General features: G+C 39.4%; 2 protein-coding genes and 1 long non-coding RNA gene across 6 annotated transcripts in view; 1 reads left to right on the top strand and 2 right to left on the bottom strand.

Annotated features, from left to right (window-relative positions):
• Nucleotides 1-637: 637 nt before the first annotated feature.
• On the bottom strand, nucleotides 638-4,580 carry LOC134198815 (uncharacterized). The gene is made up of 2 exons (XR_009973032.1): nucleotides 3,377-4,580; nucleotides 638-2,921 (listed from the first exon to the last, which is right to left on the bottom strand). It is a non-coding gene; the product is annotated as an uncharacterized LOC134198815 (long non-coding RNA).
• A 954-nt stretch (nucleotides 4,581-5,534) lies between these two features.
• LOC119631217 (piggyBac transposable element-derived protein 4-like) lies at nucleotides 5,535-10,767 on the top strand. Of its 3 annotated transcripts, XM_038021752.2 has the most exons (10): nucleotides 5,535-5,919; nucleotides 6,168-6,283; nucleotides 6,556-6,712; nucleotides 6,798-6,857; nucleotides 6,933-7,091; nucleotides 7,200-7,351; nucleotides 7,528-7,669; nucleotides 7,761-7,864; nucleotides 7,942-7,995; nucleotides 8,088-10,767. In XM_038021752.2, the coding sequence occupies exons 3-10, from the start codon at nucleotides 6,585-6,587 to the stop codon at nucleotides 9,881-9,883; spliced, it is 2,595 nt and encodes an 864-aa protein (XP_037877680.1). In that variant the 5' UTR covers nucleotides 5,535-5,919; nucleotides 6,168-6,283; nucleotides 6,556-6,584; the 3' UTR covers nucleotides 9,884-10,767. The 3 variants fall into 3 exon arrangements, with proteins under 3 accessions (XP_037877680.1, XP_037877681.1, XP_037877683.1); XM_038021753.2 differs by lacking the exon at nucleotides 6,168-6,283; XM_038021755.2 differs by lacking the exons at nucleotides 6,168-6,283; nucleotides 6,556-6,712.
• Nucleotides 10,768-12,131: 1,364 nt separating this feature from the next.
• LOC101738943 (myosin-VIIa) overlaps nucleotides 12,132-23,624 on the bottom strand; it is a 52,873-nt gene continuing 41,380 nt past the window's right edge. For both annotated transcript variants that reach the window (XM_038021749.2, XM_062668346.1), the window contains 7 exons: nucleotides 21,067-21,306; nucleotides 20,300-20,464; nucleotides 19,491-19,775; nucleotides 16,927-19,395; nucleotides 16,208-16,407; nucleotides 13,902-14,169; nucleotides 12,132-13,742 (listed from right to left, as the gene is read on the bottom strand). In XM_038021749.2, the coding sequence (XP_037877677.1) occupies nucleotides 13,536-13,742; nucleotides 13,902-14,169; nucleotides 16,208-16,407; nucleotides 16,927-19,395; nucleotides 19,491-19,775; nucleotides 20,300-20,464; nucleotides 21,067-21,306 (3,834 nt within the window). In that variant the 3' untranslated portion in view covers nucleotides 12,132-13,535. The remainder of the gene's footprint in view (nucleotides 13,743-13,901; nucleotides 14,170-16,207; nucleotides 16,408-16,926; nucleotides 19,396-19,490; nucleotides 19,776-20,299; nucleotides 20,465-21,066; nucleotides 21,307-23,624) is intronic.

Here is a 23,624-nt window from a genome sequence, read left to right as displayed (position 1 = left end):
ATTTTTTACTTGATCCAATTAACCGTTTTTTTTTCTAAAGCAACTTTTACTTTAATTTTTAACACCTATTCAATACAATTGTTTCCTATTTTTTGTTTCGAGGTTATACATTATCAATACAAATAAAACAACTTGTTTTTGAGCTAATAGCCAGAACCATTAAAAGCGAATCTTATGAAAATGATATTGGGATTAATTGTAAAATAATGCAACAATGCTACGTTAAAATGTAACCTGCAAAGTATAAAGTGAGAAAATCTGGTTATCTCTTTCGCACGTTCACAATAATGGCAGTGACATCATCATTATGAACCTCCTTTTTGTAATATACCTAGTAGTTGAATTTAAAAGGTTTTTTACTCGATATATTTTGACTGTTTTCTTATATTTTGTTTTAGACAACAAAATGTTTTAGTTTAATACTAAATCAACTTCCATATTTAGATAGTGTGTTTAATTCTAAATCAAAGTAATTCATAAAAAAACATCCTTTAAATAAAGCATCTTATAAATCTAATCTATCTAATAAATATACGAACGATAAGATGCTTTATTAAATATATCTAATAAAGCATCTTATCGTTCAAAATGATTGTTTCCCGACAAACGTCAGAAGACAAGAATCAAGAAAAAGTGATTTCTTTATTTGGATAAATTTATTTGGGTAAATCGCAATTCCCATTATTTTTACCAATAAGGCAGTGATATCATTATTATAATCATGCATTGATACTCAAACAGATATTCTATTATATTTCAATATATTTAAATATATATATGTAAGCTTGGGGGTAGACATTATTTTGTTGAACACCAAGTTAAACGAAGTCACCTTTGATTCCTGATTTAATCAACAATATGTTATCTCAACAATTCACTTTAACACTTGTCCTTTAACCAGTACGTACACTGAATCACACAACGTAACAAGGATATAGTAAGTGCACCAGGCAAACGCAGTCCAACGAATGTTCATTTCAAGGCACGTTCCGCCTTTTTATACTAGCCGGCGCAGCTGGCTTATGAGTCACTTCTGTTGCAGCTGTTGTTTACGAGTGGAACGACACGGCCGGCGCGCCTGGCTTGTGTGAGTCACTCCTATTGCACGTGCTATATAACATAAATATCGTTAACGCCGTCACGGCCATACTGACGTGCGCTCGTCCTCGTGCGCGCATTCTTATGGTATGTCTGTGAACAACAAACATGTTCGTTCATCCTGACATTAACGGATGCAACTTAAAACGTGGTCTATGATATTAACAATCTAGTACGGTTCGGTTCGCATAATTCTTCAGAAAATCCTATACTGGCTATAAATAACCTTCAGACTGCTTACATACCTGGGCCAGTTCATTTAAAACTCTTCAGGTATGTAAGTATGTCCCTTTTAACTTAGACCGGAATTGTTATCCCTTCAGTTTTTCGAACTGGACCGGATAATGCTAGACCGAATCGCAATCCCTGTAGCTAATTGTTGTGGCTAATCTGGATGAAAATCCCTATAGCCAAGCCATTGGACCGGACAGATCCTTCAATGACTTCACACTTTTTTTTTTTTTTTTTCTCTTTTTTTTTTTTTTGCTAGTCCGGATTAACATCTCTCTAGCCACATACAATTCTCTTTTTTTTTTTTTTAATCTGCGTGTACGGTAGCGTTTGTTAAAACATTTCTTAAACCAGAACATTTATACGGAATTTCTTCAGAAATAGTGCGAGACCGACCATCGTTTTCTACATTTCCAACACCTGCACCTGAGGTGCCTGAGCTTACAGACATTGTATCACTACCCACAGACTATGTTTGCTGTATCGCTATTTGCGGACAAAAATGTCGCTTCTATTGTCAGTGATAGAGTCGTCATCACTAAGATCAGTTTCATGAACAAGATTACTTAACCCATCTGTGTACGCCGTCACGTCATCGTCACTATAATTTTCAGAAATTTCTAGTAGGCCGGACGGGCCTCGAGGTAATTTCGCGTAAGTTTTCATGGGGAAATTTGTACACTAGAACCATTTACATGTCTCAACTTATACCTATCGTTTTCCAAAACTGCATGGCCCGGTGGCCTTTCCAGCTTCACCAGGACAGGTGGGTGAGCAAAGGCTCAGCCAAGAGGGGTGGGATTTGCTAACAACTGCCCGAGCGCCTCCGCAGGAGACCTAACAACTCAAGAGCAATTGCTTCGCGAATGAATCTACTACCGGATCGGAATCGCGACCCACTGAGAAGATCCGGCGAGAAACTCAGTGGGCTGATGCCAAGGGCGGATCCAGCATTGGCGCCAGGAGGGGGTCACATAGTCGTGGGCAAGTTAAGAACTTATAATTTAATTTTGATAACAATAGATCATGATGTTCTTCAATTAGTCCAAGTAAGTTCAAGTCCTGGAACTAGCTCAGGGGGGGGTCATGACCCCCATGACCCCCCCCCTGGATCCGCCGTTGGCTGATGCATGGGTTAGGTTGCACGTCGACCTCTTGTTCGAGTTCGACGAGTACGATTACTGGGGTTCCTCAGCCTGCTCCTAGTGTTAGAGCTGAAGGTATGTAATGCAAGAGTTATTGGATCTGATGGATCCGTAAGGACGTGTCTAGGGTGACTACGGTGACTTGTTCATGAAACCGCTTACCATTGAATAAATTACTATGGCTTTGTTTTATAAGACTACATTCTGACCCTGAATGGAACATAAAGGGGGAGCCAAAACCACTTATCTGTAACACACCGAAGCTCTGGAACACACGTTGACGTCTCTGGTTGGACCTGCCACAGCACCTGGAGCAGTGTCGTTTTTCTGCTTGTGGCGCATGGAACGCCCAGAAGCTACATGGCTCGCATCACCGCACACGTAACAGCCGACTTGCAGGCGAGAGCCGGGCGCCCACGGATGAGGAGGTTGTTCAGGTTTTGCAGGCTGTATTTTTGTGAGGCAAGTGGCAGCTCGAGCCTTAAGCGAATGTGTGAGAGTCAAAATTAAATCGACACCATCCAATACTTCAACTACTTTAAACGGCCCTTTAAACTTCGTATCTAATTTCGTTTGATTATGCTCTTCGTATTAATGTGTGGGCGAGCTCATAGCCCACCTTGTGTTAAGTGGTTACTGGAACCCATAGACATCCACAGCGTAAACGCACCACACACCTTGAGATAGAAGTTCTAAGGTCTCAGTATAGTTACAACCGCTGCCCCACCCTTCAAACCGAAATACACCACTGCTTCACGGCAGAAATAGGCAGGGTGATGGTACCCGTGCGGTCGATGGCACTATACGGAGCACCCGTCTGGTGCCACGTCCTTACCCACGAGAACGTCGCCGCGCTGCGACGCCGGCAGCGCGCGATCGCAGTCAGAGTTATTCAATGATACCTCACAGTCTCCTACGAGGCGGCGCGCCCTAGCGCAAGTGCAGCCGGAGCGCGGGGGCTCCAATATCGGCAGTCCGTGCTGGAGGCGTGGTCTCGTCGTTTGGCGGACCCGTCAGCCGGCCTCCGTACCGTCGAGGCGATCTCCCGGTTCTCGCGGACTGGGTGGGCCGCGACCGCGGAAGTCTCACCTCCGGCTACCTGTGCAGACTCACAAGACATTTTACCACCATGCAAACTTCTTACCGCAACAAATCTTACCAGCCACCACGCAAACTACAATTTTACGGGTTCCACCTCTCTTACACGATGTTACTCCCACACTGAGGAAGCCAACCGCGAACACTTGTCAAGCACGCACTTCCCCCTAAAAACCTGCATCCGCCAGCGGAACCCGAACACCGCCGCATCGCCAGACACGAACGCACCGGACGTCTTATCTTACAGGTCACGACGACTTCAGATGTGTCAATTTTTCTTCCCCACGGAAACTTGCTTGCTTTCTTGTTTGCTTGCTTGCTGGAGCCCGAAGTCATCGAACGTGTAGTGTTATTGGTATTAAGTCGAGTAGATTCTAAAATTTCAGCGACAATTCACAGTCTCATGTCCTGGTTTACTGTACTAGTGCCATGTAACTCTAGCAGTAGTCATTGGCTTAAAAACGATTCGTGTCGGAACTACCCACTCGTCGTGACAGATCCATTATTGCGATCGAAGTTTCACTTGAGATTTGCACTTGCCTTAATTTCTTGCAATAGCTTGTTACGTGTTGTATTTCCGTTAGTAAATGCCATGTGATGAAGTCGACAGTCAAACTGGGCAACATGAGCCAGAACGTAAGATGTGACGATTTCTTCGTGGCTCAGATCTTCCATCGAGGTAACAGAGACGTTATTACAAGACTTACGTATGCTGCATTCATGCTCTTGTGACGTACCACTACTAGTATTCTGATCTGCATCATGTTTTTTTTGCTGTACTTCGAACATGTTCAAACACGTCACGCCAGTGAGAGTAGAGTCCTGATCCCACTTCTGATGTAAGCTTGGGGGTAGACATTATTTTGTTGAACACCAAGTTAAACGAAGTCACCTTTGATTCCTGATTTAATCAACAATATGTTATCTTAACAATTCACTTTAACACTTGTCCAACTTTAACCAGTACGTACACTGAATCACACAACGTAACAAGGATATAGTAAGTGCACCAGGCAAACGCAGTCCAACGAATGTTCATTTCATTTTTTTTTTTTTTTTTTTTTTTTCCTACCTATGCTGATAGCCTTGAGAGGCTATTTCAGCTTCACCCTAACGTTCATTTCAAGGCACGTTCCGCCTTTTTATACTAGCCGGCGCAGCTGGCTTATGAGTCACTTCTGTTGCAGCTGTTGTTTACGAGTGGAACGACACGGCCGGCGCGCCTGGCTTGTGTGAGTCACTCCTATTGCACGTGCTATATAACATAAATATCGTTAACGCCGTCATATATTTAGAATTAACTTAATGAGTTTTTTGCTTTTAAAATTTGTTGGTGCATTTTAAAAGCATTAATTAGGTACTTACCTACTTATTCAAAGAATTAAAATTTCGTTAAAATTTAAATTTAGCTGACACCTTATGCGCTCAAAAAGTAATGTGCCTAGAAAGTCAAAAAGGGGACAATGTATTAACTTAAAATATTAGCAAAAAATAATATTACTTACTGAAATGTTAAACCCGTAAACGAAACCAAAGGCGGATTGCTTCCGTCCTCATCTGTTTTTACCAAATTCTAACAGCTCGCTTTGGGGAAAATCTATTCATGAATTAATGTAGGGGGTAGGCAGTGGCTTGGCTCTGCCCCTGGCATTGCTGAAATCCATGGGCGACGGTAACCACTCACCATCAGGTGGGCCGTATGCTCGTCGGCCTACAAGGGCAATAAAAAAATAATAATAATAAATTTGATAAATAAATAAAAAGAAGAAAGTGAACATTCATACAATCAATGATAACAATTAAGATGAAATTGAATGAAATCAAACAGAATGAGACAAAATAATATAAAGGAAAAATTGTAGGACGAAATTACTGAGACTTCAGTCGACTTTTTAGAAAAACAACTACAGCTTTGTTTCATTTTCCCACACTTGTGCACTTTCACAGATACAAAACTTACTGTTTAAATCCACCATTATAACCGCTTAATTGCCCCGTAGACTACCAGTCTACAAAATTCTGCACCTTATTATGCCCCGTAGACCACAAGTCTACTAGATTTAGGACCATTAAATTGCCCGTGTGGACTAGTGGTCTACAAGCCCTCTTGACTTGACATTCCTCTAGTTTTATGAATATTATCCGTCTTGCTCGTTCATTAGTGTGTTTATATATATCTTTCCTGCTTCTTTGATAAATTTCCAACCAAATAAAGCCAATAGATCGTATTCCAGTCCTGGAAAAAATTATAAAAAAACAAAGTTGAAGTTGTCATTTGCAAATGTGTGGTTCGCGTGTGCTGTGATATAAGTGTTGTGCCGAATTGTGAAGAATTTTAATACTTACGGTGAGTATTTTTACTTGATTTTTTATTATTATCAAGGTAAGTAAACTACTAAACTGTAGAAATAAAGTTTTCAGCGTGAAACACAAAATTTGTCCTTTTCTGAACCCGATAAAGTTGACGGAATATTTTGGGCGCGCGCTTCCCGGCTAACGTAATAGTTTTATCTTCAATTTCGATATATTTGGGCTGTTTTATAATTCTAAATACTATCAAAATGATTATTTACGTTATGATCATGTAAATTCTAGCCGGGACGATAAAATTAGAAGCAATTTGAGTCAGAAACTTTAAAATCCGACTGACAAGTGTTCATGGTGCAGTTAAGGCTAGGAGCACACCGAGAGATCGTGTGATCCGGAATCCGGTAGATATATTTTTCTAAGCGATTGTGTTACTTGTGTTACTTTGGCTTATGAAAATGCTTCTGAATGTTTTTTTATTTATCTTGGTTCATGATGCAGTTAAGGTTAGGTGCAGACGGAGTAATCGCGCGTTCCGGACTGGATTTTTTTCTGTACGCTTGTCCGAAATTAATTATTTTATTAAATTTTACTGCTTGTGAATGTGAAATGCTTGCTGCTGGTTTTTATTTTTTCTCTTCTATTTGTTTTTGACTGCTTATTGCATGTGACGCAGAAATTGTAAGCCAAAGTGGTCAGGGTGCCATGAGACCACGTCGGGGCTTGGGAGCGGCGAGAGGACGTGGAGCTGCTCGAGGTGGTGGTCAGAGGGGCGTCAGGGGCGGTAGGGGTGGCCGTAGGCCACGCTGTGCCCGATCTTTGCCTTTTTCACAGTAAGAAATATTAAATTAAACCTAAATCATATTTTAATTGTAAGTAAAACTTCCGACATTCATTAAAATATTTTTTTATGTTTAGTCTTGGAGATGAAAACGTGGAAGTGGAAACTTCTCCAGGCCCATCTGGAATTCCACAACGGTAAAATCTACATAAATTAACTTTATTGTATCTAATTGTTCCAGTAACATTCATTCATTCAATTTTGGATTTTAGGCCTTCATTGACAGAGCAATTGAAAGTCGCCAAGGTGGCGAGGCTTTTGGATAAAAAGCATGAGAATTTGCTGTCTGCGGACCAAAAAAAGGAGCTGGCCAGGCTGCGCGATGGCAAGCAAGTGGGCAATTTTAAAATGCCAGATGCTCCAGAACCACAGTAAGTAAATTTAGAAATAAATTCAATGTTTTAACTGCTCATACGTGAGTTTGTTAGTGTCGAACATGTGCATGGTATCAGGTCAGCATTTTTTTTATTTATTTACAGAAGAGGAAGAGGAAAGGGAAAGGGGAAGGGCAAAGGAAGGGGCAGTGAAGACTCGCGGATGTGGAGGCCATGCCCACTTTTACCTGGGGTACCAACTGTCCCTCCTCCACGTGTACGTCAGTCGTGGGAATTGCAACAGCAACGCCCGATTGGTACATGTATAATACTTTATTAATAATATTTCCGTAGGTACTTCATTCATCTGTCAAAATCACACTTGAGTCAAAACCTAGAATTCGCAACAGAGTTAAACTCAATCATGTTTAAAGTTAGACATATTATGTTGTGTTAATTCTCTCTAGTAAATATCCTCGTTGTTAAATTCCAGATATCACCGCGGAGCAGGAGGGTGAGGATGATGACATCGAAAGCTATTTTCTTCCAGATATCACCGAGGATGAGGAGATGCGTCCTCCCCTCCTCGAGGATGAGGAGGCCGTTCCTTCTGCAGGGACCCCACCTCAAGCGAAGTAGGTTATTCTGTTTCTGTAATAAATGAATGTGGCCGATTCTAAAAAAATATAAACAAAATTTACAGTTTCTACCATTTTTTATTGACAGGAAACGCAAGATCCAATTTTCGCCCTCGATGGGGATCATCCAGGCTACTGCATTGCCTCAAAATATCGTGCCAGCAGAGATAGAACTCCTGGGGTTTACACCTTGTTAGTTGATATCATATTTTAAAAAATAATTTCTTTTACTTTCAACTTATTTTACTAAAAATTTATAACTGTTTCAGCTTCTACCGGTACTCGAACAGCGCTTGACTCTGGAAGAAGTAATTACAGTATGGGTAAGTTAAAGTATTATTTGAATTTCATGTGTCGCCTCCATAAGATGATAGGGTGGACCAAATCCTAAAATTTATTTTCTTACTTACAACAGATATCGATATAAATATGGAGCGTGACTTCATAGAGCCTGGCGAAGGCAGCGAAGTAGATGAAGGTGATTCGGCGAATATGGTCGGTATGATCGATATTTCTTTGAAACCAAGACGAATCGATGATTTTCCGATGGACTTAGACAGTATTGCTGAACATGAGGTAGTTGAGGTGATACAGGAGCTGGACAATGCTGCCGACGAAGTCCTTCGGAACGTGGTAGGACCGGAAACCGATCTGCTTCATTTTGACTGGCGAGGCGAGCCGGAAAATTTTGAGTCTGTCAGGGAAGCATTTACTGTGCCATCTACTGGACCAACGTTTGATAACGCCGATTTAATTCCCTTAGATGTTTTTTTCAAGATTTGGGATGCAGATATTATTGCTTACATCGTGCGCGAAACCAACCGCTACGGTGCTGAGCTAATAAGGTCGACCATTCCATCCAAGCCAAATTCTAGATTAAGCCGTTGGAAAGACGTCACCAGTGACGAAATCCTACGGTTTTTAGCAGTTTTAATGTTACAGTCACTAGTTATAGATTATGTGGAGCGCGAATATTGGTATGCCGTGATTGAAGAACTCCAAATAGGCAATTTTAAAGAAATAATGACTTATAACCGTTTCATCGTCATCAAACGTTGTCTCCATTTTATAGACAATGCCACTTTGCCCGTGCCGCCTACCAAACTCGATAAAATCATCCCCATCATAGAGCACCTAAACAAAAAATTTAAGTCTTTATACGTACTAGAACAAAATATAGCAATTGACGAGTCACTCCTTCTTTGGAAGGGGCGCCTCTCATTTGCGCAAAAAATTGCTACAAAAAGAGCTCGAGTAGGTATAAAGTCTTACGAGTTATGTGAATCCAGGACTGGATATTTATGGCAGATGGAGGTCTACACGGGCAAAGGGCACGCACATGTGGTACAAGACGGGGAGCCGGAAGAGCGCGGGCAAGAGTCTGACGAGCCGGAGAGTGCCACGGCCCAGATTGTGCTGAACTTAACGAGATCACTTTTTGATAAAGGCCATACATTAATAATGGACAATTTTTATAATGCGCCACTTTTGTCTCGGATCCTAAAAGTTCAGCACAAGACTGATTCGATGGGTACTCTACGACTTAACAGAGAGTTTGTCCCCGAAGCTCTTAAAAAAAAAACAAAAAAAAACATGAAGGAGGGCGAGGTGGCATTCAGCACAACCAAAGACCTCAGTGTGGTTGTGTGGATGGACAAAAATATTGTGGCAATGATTTCTTCTTTCCATCCCATAGAAGTCGGCGGCATTGAAAAATACGGTTATTACCGGTACAAACCGCAAGTTGTTCTTGATTATAATTTCTCAATGGGCGGCATCGACCACAAAGATCAAATGCTGTCTGCCTATCCCATTGAGAGATCACGTAACATAATCTGGTACAAAAAATTATTTCGCCGACTTTTAAATGTATCGATGCATAATGCTCTCGTGATGTTCAACCACAACCGCACTCACGCCCTTCGTCACCGTGAATTCCGCCTGCAGTTGGCAAAGCAACTGCTGCAAAGCAGCAGATCAGCAGCACCTTCCCGGTCTTTAGCACCGGCAGCACGACCAGAACCAGCGGCATGCATACGGGACATGCACTTGCCAGGAAAAAATACAAAAAAACAGCGCTGCAAGCTCTGCTACTCTGCCAAAGTGCAGCGCTCGACGGTGTGGCGGTGTACCACCTGCAATGTCAATCTGTGTATCGTAGGATGCTACACCGTATACCATATCAATCTAGCGCAAACGCCCGCCGTTTAGTGCAATTTTGTTTACTCCGGATCCGACTACCTAGTCTACGTCAGAGTACGTATCACAATATATAAAATCAATATACATAAGGTCGAAATAAATAAAGTCAAAGTGCCGAAATTCGAAATACATAAAGTATCAAAATATATAAGTTCCAGTATCTGTTGTTCTGGTCATCATCAGACCCTGGAAACTTTTTACAGAGAAGTTGCTACATCTCTGGAAGTATTTAGATGAAAAACGACTTCAATAACTTGTTCCGTTCCTCAGTTCCAGTATCTGTTGTTCTGGTCATCATCATACCCTGCAAACTTTCCACAGAGAAGTTGCTAAACCTACGGAAGTAATAATTAACTTTAGGCATTTTGGGATGGGTGTCACAGATAGTCAACAACAAACAAAACCGACCGACAAAACTCCGGATCAAGAAAAAATAATGTTCCGGATCACACTCGGTGTGTACCGAACCTTAAATATTGGTGTAGCCCGCTGATTTTGTTGTTTACTCTTGAATATGTTTTTGTAATACAGTACAATACACAAGTGTGATATATTTTTAGAAAGGGCTTGAAATGTTCTATTTGGTATGATTATTCTTGTTTTTACATTGTCTATTTTTTAGAACAAAAAATATGTAAAACTACAAAGATTTCACTGTGCGAATGAGACCTGTAGCACTAATTTTAACATATTTCAGTAATGGCTAATGCTATCGATTGGATTTTTGTATATTTTGTAAGAATGTAAGATAGCCCATATTATACTACTTAAATTGTAGGCCTAAATGTGATATTTGCGCATCTGTGATGATAAAAGTTTGTCTAGAATTACGGCTTGCGCCGCCAAATTTTTATGCAAAATAAAAGAGCTGTAAATAAATATTTTTGTAGGAACAGGTGTATGTTTTTATTTAATATCCTCATGTTTATAGTATATATATTGTAATGAAAAATAAAAAACCCTATGTTATCGCTTTAATTTTTGAGGTATGATCGTTTAAACACAAATCGTGCTCAAAAACGCACTAGCTCTGTGTTCAATCTATGATAACTTTACACTGTAGTCAAATATTGATAAACAAAGCACTTAAATAAATAGCTTTGTTCATTCTAAACATAAAAAACATAACACTTGACAGGGTTCTAGTAACAAGTTGAGTCACAATTAATGGTTTCGTCGAACTCGAGCCACGCCACACGGCACCGCGCTAAGTAGCAAAAACGAATGGGCAAAATAGATTCACGGCGGTCGGTCAACGGGGCAAAGTAGCGTACAGGTCGAGCGGCGGGCGGGCAAGCGAGCGGTTATCACTTTAAAATCTGCAGATAAGAAATACGAATTTAACAAAATAAAACAATTCATTAGACTTCGATCTTAGCGTTCCCGCCATAAACCCAAATATAATAACGTTTTAAGAACCTGGTACATCAAGAAACAATGGACCGAGCGAGCATTTTTGTTCTAGTGCCGTTGTACAAAAACCTGAGTAAGTACAATTTCCAATTTTATGTTTAATATAATAAAAATTGGACGGGTGTTTTTTTTTTATTGCTTAGATGGGTGGACGAGCTCACAGCCCACCTGGTGTTCAGTGGTTACTGGAGCCCATAGACATCAACAACTACTAAACAAGTAAATGCGCCACCCACCTTGAGATATAAGTTCTAAGGTCTCAAGTATAGTTACAACGGCTGCCCCACCCTTCGAACCGAAACGCATTACTGCTTCACGGCGGAAATAGGTGGGGTGGTGGTACCTACCCGTGCGGACTCCCTAGAGGTCCTACCACCAGTGATTACGCAAATTATATTTTTTGCGGGTTTGATTTTTATTACACGATGTTATTCCTTCACCGTGGAAGTCAATTGTGGACATTTGTTGAGTACGTATTTCATTAAAAAAAATTATTTTCCTTTCATGGTTTTTCCTTCCTTTTTCCTTTAAAATTCCTTTCATGGTTTTCCCTCAGTGGTATATAAATATTTGTATTGAGATTATTGTTTCACGCTAGTCTTCATCTTCGAAAAGTGATCCTCATAAATAACCCTAGACAGCCGTTAATACAACAGAGTAGACTTCGACCTTCATTTTGGCGCCATTAGCATATATTAATATATAATCTATGGCATTCGCGTTTGTTGCCATGAATTCCGGTAAACGATTAAAAACAGCTGGGATGCTGATTCGTCTTTAATATTCATAGCGATATTCACATAGCAACGGGAATGGGTTTACGTTGTTCAAATAAAACACCGAATTTCATTGTGACTCATGTTTACAACCACTCACAAATGCAACTATATGACTTTATAAAAGCAATTTATATTAATAGAACAAACAATATGTCTCCTTAAACATGGCATAACATACGACAATGCTTCACTTCACTTAATATAATATCAATTATCTACTAAATAAATACAAGATAGTTTATAGATTAAACAGTATTCCGGTCTTGGGAAGCATACAATGAAAGGGTATTTAGCTAAAAATAGGTTTTAACGAAAACAAAATATTGTGCACTTTGACTGACATTGACATGTCAGGCAAGAAACGATTCTGTTATCTACCCATCCCTTTAAGATCTATGGTTGAAAGTAACATAACATCACTAACTTCATAACACTTGGATTATGTGATTAGTGCGTCTCTGTACACTATAGCGAAGCCATAGTTTATTATATTCTTAGTTCATAATTTCCGATCACCTTATGTCATTAAAAAAATACTTAACAGATCTTTGTATGATAATTAGTTTATCTATATAATATTATTTGATAATTATTACAATTCCATCCTTTGTTTACTACGATTATTTGTTTCCTTGCGGTATATCCTACCTGTCCGTTATCTAGAATTAGTTACCTAGTAACTACCATCGAACTATAACTTTGACAACCACCTACTTGACGGTAACATTTCTAAGATAATGCACAGATACAATATTGAATAAATTAAAAATAATAAATGTATTATATTCTTAAAACATTTTAAAAAGCACATTCGACTAAATTGTTTAAAAATACGGTTCAAAACCTACATAATATTTTATTAATATTTGGACGGATATATGCCATGTGGTTAAAGTTTTTTTTTTTAAATATTATATTAAAATATTGGCATAAAAGCGTAAGTTGGAAAGTATATTTTTGTTTTTAGTATGATAATATGTAATTTTGGGAAAAGAACTTAATTTGAACTTGACATGCTTGAAATTGCATGATCTGAGGGGTCCAAAAGTAAAAATTAATGGTTAATGAAAATCAAATCGTTACTATTTTAATTGGCGCAATCATGTTAACTGCAATACGCTCACCGAACAATGGCTCAATTACTTTTTAATTTGTGTTTGAAATAAAATAAAAATGTCCGATATGTAATTAGCATTGTTCGAAATTTGAATTTAAAATACGTCACATCCTAAATTAATTCGGATTAATTTGTTTCAAAACCATTACTTACATACATTGTATTTGCTTTATAACCTCAATGCCCGGTTTCATAATGGTCATTGTTTTACGTATTTGTTTTTTTTTCGTTCGTATTATATTTTATAATTTCCTAATTCGTAACTTATTCGGTTTGTTACATTTCACGAGAATTATCTTTGTAATATCTATACCTTGACTATAACGTATTACACATATTTCAGCTGAAGCATCTATTTAACTCTAACGGAACGTTGTTTGTTCATGTTAGTCAGCATTAGCGATATATAAGAGGTCAGAAGATCGTCCATTTTGTACCCTAGCGAAGTCTCGCAGAGAAGCTTAGAGCCACGGACCAAATTCCCGATGGTCATGTGGAAATATGTGTTCCCGGACGACCAGTTAGATATTCTTGTAAATGGGTGCGTCACCAAAATGTCCTGGAAAATAAAGAATTTTCAAGATTCAAGTTATTATTAACTATTGCATACTATAACATAATCAATTCATAATTAAAAAAAAAACCGGAAATAAATTATTCTATTATTTACCTTAATATTACATCAATTACTTTTGGAAACAGTCACAGTGAAACTCACCTTAGTTTGAGGATGAATCAAACTGACTCCATGTTTATTGATCGCTATAAGTAAAAGTTCAGGGTAATTTGGTTCCGTAGTTTGTTTGACCTCGAAGAACGCGGATCCAAACGTTGGCCATCTGTATATGACCTTCAGGAACGTTATCTTGGCGTCTTCGGGTGTCATTCCGGCGTCCTGGTTATACGAAGCCACGATGGCGCGCTTCCAATCCGCTGAACTCTGAAGCTTGATGAGGTCGGCCGGCGCTAACTCGCGGAGCATTTGTCTGTAACATAATTACATTATATTACAGATGTTGACTTGGACTTTGCGGCAGGTCGAGAGAAAGAAGGTTGATGCTCTGGAGATGTGGTGCTGGAGACGAATGCTTGGTATTTCATGGACCGAACTCCGCACCAATATCTACATTCTTCGAGAACTCGGCATTAAGCAGCGTCTTTCGGCGCTCGTGCATGGGCGCATACTATCATTTTTTGGACATGTCTCCCGGCGAGGAAATGACTCCATAGAGCGCCTTGTCGTTCAGGGCAAAGTAGAAGGCACCAGACCGCGTGGAAGGTTGCCCATGCGATGGACCGACCAGATCAAGTGGACAGTTGGCGGCTGTTTGCATGAGTGTACCAGGCTCACCACAAACCGCGAGGAGTGGCGATTGCTCGTGAGGCGCATAACATCTGCCCACACCAATGATACTGGATGACGACCACGACCGCTCTGACAAGAGTGATACGACATACGAATACAGATGTTGAAGAACACGACGAGTTTAGAATAGACAATACCGGTCATCTCTGGAGGGGAGGCCTTTGGCTTTCATCGAGAGAGCTCTTGCTAACAAAACTACATTTAAAAATAAATAAAAAATTAGTCTAACATTAAAATTTAAATATATCTCGTTATCTAGCATAACTTTACTAATATTTTCCATCACACTATTTATTCGACATGGAAACATATTTAATAAAACTACTGAAACACTTACTACTTAAACATAATATTTTTTATCGTTCTTTTAGATGCACTAAACAAAAAAAAGAATTGAACTAGTGAAAAATTCTTTATGCACACTGTTTTTTTTCTTTGAAATTGTACCGTGTAAAAGCAAGAAATAAAAGGCTTTTAATTTTATTTTTGTTAATACAGATGTGCCATTTGTAAAGAATGGAAACTTCCAGCTCAAGTGTGAAGAATGCTCTACTGGAGATAAATGGTTTCAGACGAATTAGGATTGGTACATTGGCAGAAACCAGACTTGGAGCACTCCCCAGGGGATAAACAGTACAATACAAAGATAATCTAAATTTCGTTATACGAAATCAAATAGAAGCAACTAGAGATTGGAGCTTGTTCGATGGAGACGGAGGTGTTATGCTCCAGATGAGAGTTGACCCGAGTTTCATAGAGTAATGACAATCTGTGAGCGACAAGTCTTCAATTAAGTTACTTAAGACGACGCTTGTAGCTGAAAGTAAGTATTGTACTTTTTGACGAAGCACGTTGCTGTTTCTATAATCTGACGAAGCCTGTTGCGGATAATAATATGTACTTTTAGGTTATTAAACTACCTTTGTTTTAATAAAAAATCTATATATTAATACGCGAAGCAAAAATGTTGTACCCCTTTTTACGAAAAATGCGCGGACGGGAGAGTATGAAATTACCAACACCTATAGAAAATAAAGAGGAGTGCAGAATGTTAGTATTTTCTTAAATAATGCATAAAAATACAATGAATCAATAAAAAAAAACATTACACACACTACCGTGTATTTGATACACACACGCATGCATAATATTTGTTTATTGTCAAACTTTTCTTACGGCTTACAGTTTGTGGTCAAATTGGAAATAGATTAATATTGTTTGTCTTTATTAATATTTGTCTACAGTGTAGTCTTGGTGAAATCTGTGATTATAGAAGTAGTATTTGACAATAGAATCATAATAGTTATACAAACTTACAATTTCAATTAATTATAGTCGAATTTCGACTACCAGTGGACCACTCGTTTTTTTATTGCTTAGATAGGTGGACGAGCTCACAGCCCACCTGGTGTTAAGTGGTTACTGGAGCCCATAGACATCTACAACGTAAATGCGCCACCCATTTTGAGATATAAGTTCAAAAATCTCAGTACAGTTACAATAGCTGCCCCGCCCTTCAGACCGAAACGCACTACTGCTTCACGACTGAAATAGGCAGGGCGGTGGTACCTACCCGCGCGGACTCACAAGAGGTCCTACCACTAGTTATAAAAACTTAATATTTATGAGACATTAACAAGAAGAGAGCGTCGACTTACGGAATAGCTTGCAACTCCTGCTTGTTGTCCCCGAACCTCGCTCTGTAGGCGAGGGCGGCGAGCCGGGCAGCCTCCTCGCGGCCGCAGCGGTGGTAGCCGCGCAGCAACTTCGGGAGCTCCTGGTGGAAGTGGAAGATGACGTCTGCTGCCCTGTCTTTACCCGGAACTGTGTTGGTCCATAGCTTTTTCATGAAGAATACCTGTAATTAATTCATTAATTTAGAACTCTTTTAATCACGAGTTTGTTCAGTTCAGAAGTCGTCGTGGCCTAAAGGATAAGACGCCCGGTGCATTCGTATGTAGCGATGCAACGGTGTTCGAATCCCGCAGGCAGGTGCCAATTTTTCTTTTTTCTAATGAAATATGTATTTTTAACAAATGTTCACGATTGACTTCCACGGTGAAGGAATAACATCGTGTAGTAAAAATAAAACTCGCAAAATTATAATTTGCGTAATTACTGGTAGTAGGACCTCTTGTGAGTCCGCATGGGTAGGTACCACCACCCCGCCTATTTCTGCCGTGAAGCAGTAATGCGTTTCGGTTTGAAGGGTGGGGCCGCCGTTGTAACTATACTGAGACCTTAGAACTATTATCTCAAAATGGATGGCGCATTTACGTTGTAGATGTCTATGGGCTCCAGTAACCACTTAGCGCCAGGTGGGCTGTGAGCTCATCCACCCATCTAAGCAATAAAAAAAAAAGAGTTACAAACTTACTTGATACGTAAACTGTGGTATGATTCCGTCGCGTGTAGGACGCGCCTTCTTAATCCAATCAGTCAGATGCCGCACGAAGTCGAAAAAGAAATCTCCCTCCGGCACCGATATCACCTTATCAGCTATCTTAACGAACAAACTAAAGCCTTCACTAGATCTGAGATTCAGTCTTTGAGCGATGTTTTGGCAGAAATCTTTCGCTCGAGTTGACGAGTCCACTTCGAAAGCTTCATCGGTGTCGTCGGGGAAGTACACCTTGTGAAATATCTGAGTTGTCTTGTGTTGTATAGCTTCCACCTCCACTTGGTGCGGCGGATACTTCCTCTGTCCGTTTCGGAGCGTCTTTTGCAGTCTTTGAAGTGAGTCTTGAGCAATAGGGTACCTTCTGGTTCTCAGAAATAAAGTTAATTCTCTAAGCAGCCCCTGACTACAAGCGAATAGCCCCGTAGCCAACCACATTAATTCCCAGCCCCGTTCTTCAGACATTCTATTTCTATTATCAGTGAGCTGTTTCATTATTTGGCAGTAAATTTCGTCGCGTAATATTTCATGTTTCAGAGGTCCATCGAAAATATGATCGGTGTATTCGTTGCCGATACGGGGGCGCTTGGAAGGTAGGTCACTCATGTACTTTAGTATGGCCGTAAACGCGAAACAGGCCTCTTCTGCCAGCTCTTCCTTTGCTTGCAACTTTTTGAGCAAAGGTTGTTTTATTGGTTCTCTGGAGTGCCTCCACAGTTCTTCAGAGCCCCCTCGTTTGGCTGTTGATAATGTTAGGCCCTTGGAAGCTGTGCGTTTTGGTGGTAATCTAAAATGGTCAAGAGCGTATTCTAACAGCGTATGAGGTTTGTCTTTCGATTCAGTTCCATTGAAGGTACTCGTAGGGGGTCTTCGACCGTGTTGTGCGCCTTCTTGACAGAACAAAGCTAGTATATCTGGCGGTGGCTTCGTTAAAGCGGGTAGCACGTATACTGTTTCCGCAGGGAAGTCTCCTCTTTCCATAGTCCTTTCGCAACGACCAATACACCATCCATTATTTAAGACCGATTCACCTGTACTTTCTTCTTCCAACACTATTAGATCCCCTTTTTGGAATGTCAAGAAACTGGACCCCTCGCCTGGAGCTTTGTAATCTTGTAAAGCAATCACGAACTTTGATCTTTTCTTTAGTCCCTCTAAGAAGTAAACTACTAAATCTCGTATGTCCTCTGCATTCGGACTTTGGAATGTGAATTCTTCACCTCTTACGGTATTTAAACTGAACGTTTGAGTGAACACTTTATTTGTCTTCTGACTTGCGACAGTTGTGATCTCCGGGAACGACAATTCTAACAAGACTTGTTCTTGATCGTCCACAACATAAACACCGGTCCAATTAACAGCTATTATGACATCGTTTTTAGGTAAATTCGGCCCGGAATTTCTGTAGGCTTCGTAGAACCTAGAGAACAACAGGGGCCATTTGAATTTTGCGTAACTCACAACATCTTCTTTGACTTTGTAAGCGGGAACTTTCTCTTTGACGTAATAACTCTTTTTGTATGCCTGCACGACGAGTGCGCCCCATCTATCAACGGCTTTCTCTACTCCTGTCAAACAATAATCCGGTATGTAGTTGGGTAACAGCGTGTAGAGTCGTTCCGCGTTCATGTCTTGCCCGTATTCAATGTAATACTGTTGGGCAGCTATCATGGCCAGGTCTTCTTCTTTATCGCATCTGTATTCGCCGAATTTAACCCCTCGCACGACTTGCTGATAAATCAAATTCGTCGCTACTTGATCCTCGGTAGGGTCGTGCCAGGGAGCGAAAATTTCCTTTCTAAAGAATAATCTCCACGGCGCATTTCTTTCTTGTGCGCCTTGTTCTTTTGCGTATTGCTCGCACTGTGATATCGCATCCATTACGTGGTCGCCCCCGCTGCCGAGCGAGCTCACCTTGTCGAACAAGGCTATGTACAGCGAAAAACCGAACTGATCTCTCAGGCCGATTTTGTCCGAGAGTTGGTTACAAAGCTCTCTGGCTGTTGTCGCAGAATCGGCTAATAAAGTTTTTGTATTGCCATCCATAAAGGTTATTGGCAACATTATGGGTTTTTTAGATTTAGTGGCCTGAAGTTCTAACCACGAGGGGGGCTGGTTTCTCGTGCCGTTATTAAATGTTCTTTTCAATCGATCCTCACAGTACGGCGCGTAGCCGGGAGGGCCTTCCCTGATAAAGGCTCTGAGATAATTGACAAACTTCTCACTTGGTGCAAAACACCCAACACACAACGATAGGAGGATCCATCCTCGGGCGTGAGAGGATTTCGATGGATTGTTAGTCAGCTGTTTGCAGATTTGACAATATATTTCGTCTCTTAGCTCTGCGCGAAGAATGCCGTGACCGATTATGAAATGAAGTTTTTCTAAGTTCGAAGTTGGACGCGATTCCAGCCACGACTGATAGCTGTCTGCAGTATATTCCTCATCCTGAAAAAGGTAAGTCAATGTTTTATTTACAACTAACAACATCAAAAGTAGCATGGACAGTGTACTTGAACTTGTGCATTCTAGTTATCAATTACCTGTAGCTTCCTTCTGACGTCTTCACCCAGCTTATTCTTCCTCTTCAACGTTAGAGACACCAGTTTGTGTCTGATCGACCTTGGTTTTTGCTTATTTAGGTAAGCATCCGGGTCGACGCCCATCATCTGCGCCTCTTGAAACTCCTTGGACCTGATGAAGTTCCTGCCCAACGTAGCCGTGACTTTGGACATGACCGACGTATTGTCGCGATCCATTGTGTGATATCTAGGCTCCGCCAGGTCTCCAGTGAAACGCAGAATCGTGACCCATAACGCTTGCGCTGCCTGCAATGCAATTGTTATCAGATTTCGCAGTTACGTCCGATGAATATGGCAGATAAACTGCTAATACAACACAAGCGATAACGTTTGTTATCGTTAACGTATGTATGTTTGTAATGGAATCTTTGAACATGATTTTGACCCTCTTCAAAATTAACTCGAAATTTGGTATACTTATTAAGGACCACGCTATTTTACAATAAAAACATTTTTTCTTACACTATTTTTTAAATCAAATTTATTAAAATTTGTTTTCAATTTTTTAGTTGATTTTCTAGTCTAGATTTTCTATAAAAGCGTATTTTCTTAGTTTCTTTAATATAAAATATTTTTTTAATTTTTTATATAAATTAAGTGACACAAATCTTTATTGTGTACCTTGACAGTGCTACTAATCTGCATTACACGAATGACGTATTTAAATTTACCAAAAAGAATTGCGCTCGTTTTTTTAAATTAAAAATTTCTAAATCTTACTTATTACAAAAAAAATTAAAGTTTGATAACCCTAAAAAATATGAAATTACCAATTGATCTCCCTGCGTTAATAAAGGCAGTAATGGATGTTTCAGTGTTTTCCTAGAGTACTGATGTGTGACATTTCCTTGGAAGTAAGTTGCGGCAAACTTCTGGAACTTGAACTCTGAAAGGTCCTCTTCATCTTCGGAAGTGGTCTGCATTGGTGTCACCATCTGCAAATCAAAGTGAGATAACGCTACTATGGTTAAACTTCAGCCCCTACCCTTAAAATCACAATTTTATCAGTTTTACATTGAAATTATAGGAAAAATTGTAACTATACTTGAAACCTTAGAACTTATTTCTCAAGGTAGGTGGCGCATTTACGTTGTAGATGTCTATGGGCTCCAGTAACTACTTAACACCAGGTGGGCTGTGAGCTCGTCCAACCATATAAGCAATAATTTAAAACTGTTTTCTAATTTTAATAATGTATTTCTTAGTCGATACGGCTCTATGTACCTTCTGTTCATTATCATACCAGACCATTGTAACTTGATACACTTGTATTTTGTAACGTGACCCAAAAATACAACAAACCAATGTTTATATTTCTTTACAATATACCTTCGACAAGATGAAATACAACAGGATATATATTTTTTTATTGCCCTAGTAGGCAAACGAGCATACGGTCCCCCTGATGGTGAGTGGTTACCGTTGCCCACGGACTTTAGCAATGTCAGGAGCAGAGCCAAGCCGCTGCCTACCGTTAACTACTCTCCACGAGCCTCATTTGAAGAAGATAAATATTAGTAAAAATAAATCAACTTACTTCTTGTTGATCAGCTCTCATTTGCGGCAAGTCACTGAAAATGGATGTGTCCTTAGGCGCTGGGGCTTCACTGCTAGAGTCGGGCAGGAAATCAAACATGGCCTCCACGAGTTTACTGTCGTCGACAGGTTCGTCTTGCTTCCGGGCCGCTTCCTGCAGCAACGTCCTCTTGGCTTCCAATTGTCGCTTCTCTTCCAGAGCTAATTCAGCTTCACGCCTTTCTAATTCGTACATACGCTCCTGTTGATAAAGCATTTTTAAAATGAATCATTGCAGAGAGAGAGAGAGATAGAATACACTTCATTGCACACCAAAACACAATTTACATTCAAAAAACAATAAAAAAATTAAAAAAGATACATTGGTACAATAGGCGGTCTTATCGCTAAAAGCGATCTCTTCCAGACAACCGTTTAATTTACAGAAAGCACAGTTAGGAGGAGCGCAGTTAATAGTCAAAAGATTGACGTATTAAAACGCGTTGTATCTATACTGCGATTATTACTGATTATTTATACAGGACATACAGGACTTTAACAGGATTTCATAAAAAAACTATATCGATTTCATTAATTTTTACACTCACGACCGAAAAATTGTACGCGACGTTTGTGCAAGTACATTTCCACCAGGTATTCATCATTTTGAACGCACGTCCAGCTAACCTCGCTCACAGCACATAACAGTTGGTTACGTGAACTCGAGGAGTTATCCAAGCAGGTTGCTTGCTTGCGTTTTCGTAATGGGCACGGTTGAATGGGCAGCCGCAAGGTAACGTTCACACGAAATTATATGTTTCGATAATACATGTAAGTGTAGTACAGTGTCTGAGTTAATTCCACAGTAGTTTGATTGCCATTTATCGCAACAGTTGATTTCGTTTCTTTGGTTATACGTCGTGGCCTAATCAGCCGATATCAGAGACATAAGCTTAAATTCACTTTTACAATTTGGATATTCTCAAAGTTTCTAACACGCTTTGCGTAAGCAATTCATAATTAACGGTAAAGTTGACGGCAAGAGATCTTGGGGTCGCTGTCTCGTCTCAGTAAATAGACTAAATCAAATTTCACGAAGACACTTGTAATTTGGGGATAACATTTTTTTAGATAATTAAACGACAGACCAATTCCGGCATCATGTTAAAATTATAATGCCGATTAATACTACAGCAATGGAATAAACTTGGTTTTAGATACACCGTTTAATTTGTTGAATGCCCTGACTGACATCAGACCGGACGGTTTAATACATATTAGTGATTGAATCCGCTAATCCGAAAGACCTAAATAGAGATAATGTTAAGGTGCCTACCGAATAAAATAAGGCCATTATTAATAATCCGATCATAATCAAGTATGTAAAATATTATTAATGTTAATTAAATTAAAATAATGTCTTCTATAAGACATTATTTTAATTTTTAGCTATTACCAACAAATATTACTATCTTAAAATCCACAACTTAAAATTAGCATTGTCTACTGGATTACCTTTTAAGCTCCAACCGTGTGCTACGGCTCTAAATGCAATTTTTCCAAAACTATTTCTAATTTATACTTTTCATTTACAGAAAGATTTCGTTTGAAATTCATTGTTCCGAAAAAATGTTTAGATTTTTTTTTATAAAAACTGCAGACATCCTGTCTGCGAATGCGCAATATGATATTTGAGTCAAATCTAGAAGATACTCGTATCAAAATTGATATTAAAAATTGATATCGGAAATTCTGTTTTTAGGTTTGGTGATTTTACGAGCACTTAATTTAGTTAGGCTCTTTCATCGCTACCGATAATCAAAACTGATAAACTTGATTATAAACTAGATTTTATACAGGCTGTTTATTGATTCGGAAACTATTATAAATTACCATTATGGAACATATATTCTCAGATAACCTGACATATGAGGATTAATTCTGCTGTTTTTTAATAATAACAACAAAGTAAACAATAGCTTAAATAATTACTAATCTTCCCATTTATTCTTTATTTTTGTGCAAATTCATCTAAAGTTCATAAATTATTATTAGATAATAAAGTTTATTTCTGTATTCTAATCTTACGGTTAGAAGCATTTTTATTGTAAATACATGCCTACCACGTTTTCGCATATGATTTTTATTAGAAAAGAATCGCATCATGTACTAAGAATTAAACTCACAAAGTTTACTTTAGTGTTATGACGGTTGCCATAATACAACACAAGATATTTGACAGATGCCTGAATCTCGCTTACGACATTTTCAAGATAATCTTGCATATATAGAAGCTCCGAACAGCAACATCGGACTGGATATCACCCGCTCGGTGGAAGATCTTCCCTCCGTCATTAAGCCTTCCACAGTTTAATTGATGGCGTGAATTGGCGTGATTATTTAATTACTCATGTTAGGGCACTTTATTAATCCGCACGGGTAGATCCAACCATAGTGTATGTTTCTACCATTAAGCAGCCCTGCCTTTTGCTTTTTTAGTCGGACAATAAAATCGAAAATTAAATTTCGTGTTATAAGGTTAATAGTCATTTACCTTGTGATTATCTGTAGACTCCAGCA

Source organism: Bombyx mori, chromosome 4, assembly GCF_030269925.1.
Source record: "Bombyx mori chromosome 4, ASM3026992v2".
NCBI lineage: Eukaryota > Metazoa > Arthropoda > Insecta > Lepidoptera > Bombycidae > Bombyx > Bombyx mori.
This window is presented reverse-complemented; position numbering and strand designations above follow the sequence as displayed.